Source organism: Daldinia childiae (assembly GCF_008694065.1).
Source record: "Daldinia childiae strain JS-1345 chromosome Unknown Scaffold9, whole genome shotgun sequence".
Taxonomy (NCBI): Eukaryota; Fungi; Ascomycota; class Sordariomycetes; order Xylariales; family Hypoxylaceae; genus Daldinia; species Daldinia childiae.
Genome location: NW_022984650.1, coordinates 656,950 through 666,368, shown reverse-complemented (window position 1 = coordinate 666,368; position 9,419 = coordinate 656,950). Strand labels below are relative to the sequence as shown.

General features: G+C 44.7%; 2 protein-coding genes across 2 annotated transcripts; one reads left to right on the top strand and one right to left on the bottom strand.

The window, feature by feature from the left end:
* On the bottom strand, window positions 1-2,100 carry GL218_07420 (BTB/POZ domain-containing protein 3; the record flags this gene model as incomplete). Its single annotated transcript, XM_033584174.1, has 3 exons — window positions 1-1,676; window positions 1,771-1,810; window positions 1,879-2,100. The coding sequence occupies 3 exons, from the start codon at window positions 2,098-2,100 to the stop codon at window positions 1-3; spliced, it is 1,938 nt and encodes a 645-aa protein (XP_033432560.1).
* A 1,853-nt stretch (window positions 2,101-3,953) lies between these two features.
* GL218_07419 (G2-specific protein kinase nim-1) lies at window positions 3,954-6,216 on the top strand (the record flags this gene model as incomplete). Its single annotated transcript, XM_033584173.1, has 3 exons — window positions 3,954-3,999; window positions 4,085-4,543; window positions 4,601-6,216. The coding sequence occupies 3 exons, from the start codon at window positions 3,954-3,956 to the stop codon at window positions 6,214-6,216; spliced, it is 2,121 nt and encodes a 706-aa protein (XP_033432303.1).
* Window positions 6,217-9,419: the final 3,203 nt, after the last annotated feature.

Sequence of the window (9,419 nt, the reverse complement as noted above, 5' to 3'; positions counted from 1 at the left end):
CTACGCATCTAGCTTTAGTTTCTCTAGCATTATATCGATCTTCTGTAGTAGAAGCTGGTAGTTGATAGCATCGGAAGCGAACTCATCTTCGACGAGCTCTCCGTCAAGGGTTCTAACTACGCCGGCTGGGCCCGTCAAGGCCTCGGCTATAACAGCATTTGCAGAAATGGTGTCGGGATTTTCTGCTCCAACGATGCCTTTCGCGTCCTTGTCTTCCGCAGTAATGTCGTTTGTCTGTGCAGCTAGCACTTCCGCCGTCTCTGCGCTGATCTCGCCGTTCTCATCCATCATCTCGTCTAGCCCGGCGTCCTCAAACCGTAACCTGAAACGCTCAGATAAGTAATACCGAATATCATCCAGCAACTCGATCGTATCCGTCTCTTCTCGGGTCTTGAGTCTCGAAGCACTTTCATGAATTAGCTCGGTAAACTCTTCCTCGTCGATGTAGTCTTCCAGCCGATACGCAAGATATCGAGCAGCGAACTCTTCCAATCGCTGAACCCTCAAATCCCAGGCGGCATGTATAACGTCGTATACATTAATAGGCTCGACCTCTATTTCGCCAGTTTCGTCGCCTTCGTGAGTATGCGTCCGATCGACTAGGACGTTATTATTGCCGCTCCCTAATGTGCTAATGGCGACTGCGGCCTTGTTTTTCAACTTGTCTAGGAACAACATATCGGATGCATAAAGCAGATCGAGGCCGAGCTCAAGAGGACATTCAGATCTCTCAGTATAGAGAAATGTTAGGATAAGCTCGAGGATCTCGGGTTGACAGTCTATCTTGATGATATGTAGGTGTTCCGATGTTTGGGCCTCGCGAAACTGACTGGAAAACATGGTCTCGAAGTATGGTGAACGAATAAGCATAGCCTTATGCGCAGGATATAAAACGGATTTCCAAACTTTCTTAGTGTCATTCTGCTTTCGTGATTCAGCACCCGGACCAATGGGAATTCCGTTCGATTCTTCTTGTTTATCAAGATTCTCGTCTTCTTCTTCCCCTCCCTCATCAGCTCGCAAGAGACAATCCGCAAATATGGAATTATCATGGGGCCATTTGACTTCGTGGGCTTTCCGGGTGTCAACAACCATCTTGTGTCCGAGGACCTTCTCCTGAAAGAAGCCTTGGATTTGTTCTTGAGCTCGATTAACCTCATCCTGATGCCGCTGTCGCGCTAATCGCCGATCACTGCCCGAGAGGATAGCTTCCCATAGCTTATCAATCTCTAACTGTTTACTGATCTTATCAATACCAGTTAGGACCTCCTCATCGGTGCTGCCGCTTCGGGCGTCAACTAACTCCCTTGGAATGTCACCGAGATATATATATCGCAAGACGACCTGAAAAGACTCAATTGGTATTGACTGAGGTAGCTTCCAAGTCTCTATCTCGGGCGCCTCCGTGAGTTTCCCTTGGAAGTATGGTGACCTGGCAGAAAGAAGGAACTTATGAAGCTCGAACGATTTTGATGCTGCTATCAACGTTATATCGGAAGTCTTCGGCGTATCTCTAGTCAGCAATGCGCTAATATGAGCGGCCCATGGCTGTAAGGGATCAGTAGACTTTGAGTAGTCGTATTTCAAAAGCAGATTCCGGATCTTGTCATTTAGAGCATTATAGATACATCGTTCTCCCTGGAACGTATCTCGCTCTGCTAAGGCGCCAGACTCGACTATAACGTTTAGAGTCAGTATAAGTTTCAAGAATATTTCAAGACTCAATATCTGAATATGGTATAAGATTATGAAGATCTATTAGGTACATACTAAGCAGCTCAACCAACTCATAATGCCCGCATAGACTTGCCTAGACATCAGTCAGCTACCTCCTAGGAATGTTCAAGCGCAATAAACAAGAAAACAAGTTCTACTCACAACGATAAGAGGAGTATAATCAAACCTGTCTTTACCGTTTATATTGACACCGGCAGAAATTAACTCTTGAGTTCGCCTCAGATCACCTCTTCGACATGCTTCTAAGAGTTCGCTAAACTCCTCGCTAAGATCCAGGGGGTTCTCATCGCGTAATACACCACTACGAACTAATTCGATATCATCTTTCAGCTTTGCTTCTAGCTCGTGCTTTCGAAGAACCATGGTTGACCAAAGCACAACAAGAAGATGAAGTGAATTTTCAAATAATCGTCAAGTCCGATAACTCCGACCATACAACTAATGAGTGGTGATGCATGGTTAATTCAACGGTACATGTAACTGGTAACAATTGGACTACCTTAGCGTCTATAGGGGGGTCTACCAAACGGTATATATACTGTATATATACTATCCAAAAAATTGAACCGCACTAATATTTATATGGAAAAAATGCAGTTGGAATTTCGAACCGTTAAACCTAATTGAGTAGTTTAAAAAATTATAAACGTTTTAAAAAAGGAACGCTAAACCAAAATAAGCCGCTTATATAATAAGCCGTGTTTATACGGTATAAGTACGGCTCATTATAGCTGAACCGCTCAAAATCTGAACGGTTTATATGGTGTATAGGCATATGTAACAAAAAGGAGGTATAGCCTTATACTAATTGTATGGTGCTGCCATACTAATTATATGAGGCTATACTTTTTATTATTTTTACATGTCGCATATTTATTTTTTACTTAAATATCACAGTCACAATGTTACAGGTTTTAATTTTCAATTGGTTAAGTTACGGACATTATTTAAATAGACTAATCAATATCAGTAGTCACGTTACGCGCGCACGTACATGATATTCTTAGTATGGTATATATGTATCTAACAGAGCAGGTACGCACACACCACATACAGGCACATACCACATACAAAGCCACATACAAGGCTACATATAAGACCATATACTGAATCAATTGAATCTATTTGATTAAGTCTATTTGATTAGGTCTATTTGATTAGGTCTATTTAATTGGTTGGTTTATTTAATTAAATCTATTATATACCACTTATGTATTGAGCTATAAGTATACGGCTTATTTGATTGGTCGGTTTATATCCTTAAACGGTTCAATTTTTTAAACCGCTCATTTTAATTAAACGATATTTATACCGCTTATTCAATTAAATGGTAGAAATATGGCTCTATCCCATATACGTTTTAAAATATTGGCACGTGCAGCGAAGGAGCCGTACCAATACTATTCAACTAATAAATGGTAAAAATAGGGATACGTAAATAATTTAAGCGGTATATTATAATAAACAGTATATGTACAGTTTAGGATAAATGAGCCGAATATATACAGTTATGTCAACCCATAGCAAGACGGTAAGGTAAGTACATGATTCAATTGGATAAGCTACTTAAGCTAGATAAGTCAGATGTATGTCATCAGCAGTGATATGGAATCGGGAATCGGGAATATCACGTGGAAGATGGGTCAAAAAGCAATCCGTCAGTCCGTCGGTCCGTACACAGATACAGCTATGCTTATCGATAAAGGTTTGAAGCAACGCTAAGACTAATTTTAACTAGCAATGAATAGAGTTCGACCGTTATACCCTGTCGCCCCACTCTGAGCTAAGCAGTTGCCGTGGCCACGGGTGGATTTGTTGACTGAATACACGCAGTGTTACATAAGATACAAAAACTGTCATAGAAATTAGCACAGGGCTCAAGTATCTACTGGGGTGTCCTGTGCAGATTGATCGGATCCATCACATGGACAGCCATTTTCTGATTTTCTGCCCGTCTGCCCTTGTCTTGCAGTTTCCAGAACCATTTCCAGAACCAAATTCTTTATTCAACAACAAGTAGTAAGATAATACTCCAAGATAATCAATTCCCCCCCAAAAGTCCTAAGCTGGAGCAGCATCGAATAGCTCTGGCTTACCCCCCTTCAATCCCTCCAATAGCTTTGCCTTCAACCTCTTTAGTCTCTTTCTTGCTTTTGTTGTCTATGGCATAGTCATAAATCATTGAATTCGAAAAGCGACTCGCAATTCAGTTCACTATGGCAGAATCTATCAGTTCGCAGTACGAAACCCTGGAGAAAATAGGTAGGTTTTTATTGCCGTTGACGAACCTGTCATCCATCCCTTTCATTCTAATGTTCATGAACACCCTCTAACATTGCCAATGTAGGACATGGCTCCTTCGGCGTCATTCGAAAGATCCGACGGAAGGTAGATGGCAAGATCCTCTGCCGAAAGGAGATCAGCTACTTGAAAATGTCGCAAAAGGAACGTGAACAGCTACATGCTGAGTTCCAGATCCTCTCTACTCTCCGACATCCCAACATTGTTGGTTATTACCATCGCGAACATCTCAAAGAGACTCAAGATCTATATCTTTACATGGAGTATTGTGGCAATGGCGATCTCGGTCGGGTGATCAAGGGCCTTGCTAATCGCAAGGAGTACGCCGAGGAGCAATTCGTATGGGAGATATTCTCACAGCTGGTCACCGCCTTATACCGATGTCACTATGGCGTAAATCCTCCGTCGGTAGGCAAGAATGTCCTTGAAATAGTGACGATGGGGAAAACAAAGGCGCCACAGGGAGCTGTCACGATTCTCCACAGAGATCTGAAGCCTGAGAACGGTGCGTGAGCTGGATATGTGCAATTTGTTATAGGAGGTATGTGCTAACTTGTGGTAGTCTTCCTCGGGGAGAATAATTCTGTCAAGCTCGGTGATTTCGGTCTATCCAAGATGATACAATCGCACGATTTTGCATCCACATACGTTGGGACGCCGTTCTATATGTCTCCTGAGATATGCGCTGCTGAGAGGTATACTCTTAAATCAGACATCTGGTCGCTGGGTTGTATAATATACGAACTTTGCGCGCGTGAGCCTCCATTTAATGCTAAGACTCACTTTCAGCTCGTTCAGAAGATCAAGGAGGGAAAGGTCCCACCACTTCCTAGAGTTTACTCAGGGGAGCTTATGGCCGTTATCAAAGACTGTCTCAGGGTCAATCCAGATCTACGCCCTGACACGGCAACCTTGCTCAACCTTCCGGTTATACGCTTAATGCGTAAAGAGCGAGAGGCCGTAGAATTCAAGATGGAGTTGGAATCGCGCAACAATGTGCTCAGCAATAAGCTAAAGCAAGTCGAAGAGAAGCTAGCTAACATCGAGGCCGATAAGTTGAACTTCCGACAAGAGATCGACTCTCAATTACGACGAGAGTGGGAGGTCAAGGCTCGATTAGAAATCGACCGCCTTGTCAATGAAGAGATTGAACAACTTCAACGACGTTTTGAAGCCGAAGTGGAAGCGCGGGTACAAGAAGAACTACAGAAGAAGAGAGTCTCGTTTGGCCCGGTTGAGACTCACGAATTCACATCATCTCAAGTATCCAGGACGAATTTCTTCCTGTCCATGGCTGGTAGTACGGACAGCGAGTTTCCCTCCACCACAGATATTACCGAATTTTCTGTTAACTCTCCCGAAGAACACCCCCTTAAGCGCAGCTCACGTGCGCCATTTGCTCGCGCTCAAACCATGTTCGAGCGCAATCCTGGAACGCCAATGTCGATGGATGTCGACATGGCATCCCCATCCCCAATGGTTGCTATTGCATCCCTGTCCCTATCACCACGACGTAACATCGCTACTAAGGCCCCAACTGCAAACAAGCCGCCCATATTTGACTTTGAGGATGAAGAAGAGATCCGATCAGGCAGAAGAGATCCGTTCTCATCTGATTCGGACGACGACGACGGTCATGTAATCCCATCCCCGACTCGCCCACCGCGGTCGAATAAAAATCCCTTCGGGCCCCAACGCCCGATTCTTCCTTCAGCGAAGACGGCTCCCATCAACCGTCTAAGAAACCAAACCTCTATGGTCCTTAACAAGCCAACCCCGCCTCTACCTACATCTGCTCCTGAGTTCCGAATCCGGGCTAAACCTAGCAATGGTGCTTTGAGAGAGAAGGGCGATTCTCCTAACCGACGGCTTAGCAAGATCCCTTCGGTTGCCAATCTTAGCATGCAAAATGCGGAGAACGGTGGACAACGCAAATCCTCGCTAAAGAAGGAACCAGAACCGGCACTCACTAAGGTAGTAACAAAGAACAACATCAAAGGTCGCACCCTTGTTGAGCTTCAGCAGGCCAGAGCCGGCGGTCGACCAGTCGAGTCTGTGAATGTTAGCCCCAAGCGCAGTTCTAGAGACCGATTCGCTGAACCCGCCGTTTGGGATCCGGAGAGGGACGAGATGCCGAGCCCGTTCCTGGTTCGGAAGAAGCAGCCGGCCAGGGTATAGTCTACCTGGTAACGAAAGAAGAAACATCGCTCTCCTCATCCTCCCTTTTCTCCGGGTTAATGTACCAACGTAAACGAGTCCCACGATGATATACCACCACCTGGCTTGACACAGCGCTGCTTTGTCAATCCCCTTACTTTTTTCCTTTGTTCATATTCCAGAGGGTGGCTAATTCGGAAAGGTGTCCGGAGGTAATGATGACGTTTCGGTGTCACAAAGCATAATCGCGTCGTTGAGAATTGGCATGGCATGGCAGGTTACAGAACAGGCGTTTCGATACAGAGGAGAAAGCTTCGTTTATGAGTTTTTATCTTTTTATTTTTCGGCGTACTTGGCTGAATTGAGGGCCGGCAGATCCCTCAGGCATACCTGTGTATAACTCGTTTGCGAAATGTCATTTTATGCTTTTATGAACTCTCACTAGTGCTACAAAACTAAAGACAGAGCCGCGCGATGCTATTGCTCGCCGCTATTATTCAACATTGTCTGCTTCTATCCTGGATGATACCCGTCCCTTACTCGGATACACGTTTGAAGTAAGGGGAGGTGTATACCCGGGATTAAGCGGACTAGTTATGATTTATGATTAGTTATTCAAGTGTATTTTATGGTGTTCGTTGTCTAGTAAATATGTCCTACGTGTTACCACTAAAAGAGTGTCTTTTGATTTTGTTTGTGCCGACCCTTGCTGGGAACTTTTCAACTATACTTTCTTCAACCAGCCTCTAACCCTTTGGTTGCTCATGAAGTACGAAGTAGTAGTTAACCGGACAATTAGAATGTGCTAGTAGGTGAAGTACCTAATGTCGTGTCCCCAATCCTAGCTTGGGGACTTGCCCCTTGCGTACTGAGAAGTCTACCTATGTATATCAAGCTGATATGTATGATCTTGAGCGCCTATACGACTAAACCCGCAAGCCATTCTGTACCAAACTAGTATAACGCTTCATTCAGTCGCAGAAGTAAAGAAATTCGCCGTCCTCTTCGGTAGGCTTATTTGCTGTCATACAATCATCTAGTTTACGTTAGCTTCTAGTAACGCCGACTACTAATAAGCCGTGAGGGTCCCCAATCGCCTCGCCAGTAGGAGATTAGGGGCTGAAAGCAAACTCACCACGTTGTTTATCGCAATCTTGTACGCTGAAGGCCTTGTTGCCGTTCTGATTGGCGGTGTCGGCGCAGTCGTTCTTCAGGTCGTCGCAGACGCGGTTTGATGCGGTGCTGAAGTCGTTCTGTTGGATGATTAGCAGCTGTGGTTGTTTTGGTTAAGGGGAATGTTGACTTGTTGCTAATAGGCTAAGGGGTGGAGAGGGAGAATAACAAGGCTTTTATTTTACGGCTATGTCTTGTGACGGGGAAGAAGAGGAGTGAGAGAATAAGGGCAGTGCCATACAAACGTCTGGCCTTCTGATATGCGGCTGTTGGTGATTTTGAAAGGCTTCTCTGTATCGCTTTGGTCGAACTCTATCTATAGATTAGTTGTTAGCTAATTAATTCGCTCGTATAATCGTTCTTTACTCCGCTTGTATATATCGAGACGAAAGGAACGTATATACCTTTGCTGGAGTCTTGCCTCCTAGAGGACTACTCGGGTTAAATTGCTACATCGATTATAAAGTCAGACATAACGATCTGAACTGAATAACATAATAAGCTCTAAATGACGGAGCCGGCGCGTAACTACGAACCTGGATATCAGATATTGCTTGCCGCCCGAATAAACCCATTTGGAAATCCCGTCGCATCTCCTCGATCAAGTCGCCGGCCATCACTCCGACGAGGAGTCCCGCCAGCAGAGACAGGGTAACGGCGCCTCGGCACCTCATGGCTTTGGCCGTCTCTCGGTGCGCTTTATTTCCGAATCTCGTATAATAAAATTGCGTCGTTCGGAACGATCGACTAGGAGATGATGATGAGATGATGAATAAATCAATAATACCACCACGGAAACGAGGCGAAATAAATCTCCTTGATAAAATTAACTAACTAGGTACTTTTTATGTAGTTAGTTAGTTGGTCAGTTAGTTACCACTTATACCTATCGTACACACCATTCACCACACAGATATTATCTAACAGTCCAACCTCCCAAGAACCGTCTTCGCAAAGCGTGTAACTACCTATATAACATGACGCTCATAACTAATGAGTTGAAACGCGGAAAGCTCGAGTCGACTAAGACGGTTGATTGGTCCGAGGGATACTCGGAGGTGAACGGATACGCAGATGGCGCTGCTGAAACGATCCTGAGACGGCACTAGAAATCGTATCGAGTAGCAACCATTTATGTATCGATTTGAATCGTATCGTGGCTTATTTACTGTAACTACACATATATAAATGCTACCAAGATCCAACTAGAATCCTGTGTATACATAGTAGCTTACTATTTTATGAATACTGTATGTTGTGTGTAGAGTATGCGATGGCACGATTTAGAAACGAAGCCAGCCTTAAAAGCTATTAGGCAACATCAATACTTTTAAAGTCTTGATATAATCCCAGAACCCTGAAGGCTGCTGCCCTGCATAAACTTCACACCTACCTAGACACCATTAGACAACTGGAACCTTACCGGCGGATAGCCCGTCAAAGTCTAAAAACCGGACACCGACCCCGTTCGAAATAAAAGTAAAGTTAAAGCCCGTCTAACGCGGACCCAACCCGTCCCGACGTCTCGGGAACCCGTGCAGAAAGTCAATCGCATGCACATGCATAGTGGACATGGCGGACGCTAGATCAAACAATTAGGTTCGACCCGGTTTCCCGCTGTACGGGATTGTGACGATATATCAACAACATGTATAAGTGATAGGGACGACTTTGGCATTAATGCGTATATACTTTAATTTTTGCAGAATCGAAGAAGCTGGTATTACGAAGCTGTATACAAAGACTCACACTCTCCTTTAATTTCTCTCAGCTACGTAGACTCGCGTCGTAGAGCTTCCTCCCTCCTTTCGTGCTCGGCCGAGTCTATCTGCCGCCTCTAACCAGAGCTGCTTGCAATTAGACGACTAACTTTGCGCGTGGTCTCGTGGGACTACGCGGTCCTCCTTGCCTTCTTCTAGTACACGTCGTAACTTGAAAATACAGGAGATAATTTTTCTATTCCTCGTGGATATCGGCTTATGAAAATGCGGGCAACGTAATGACGATGTGATGTCATGTGAATGAATACCTTCAACCCTAACGCCGGCGGG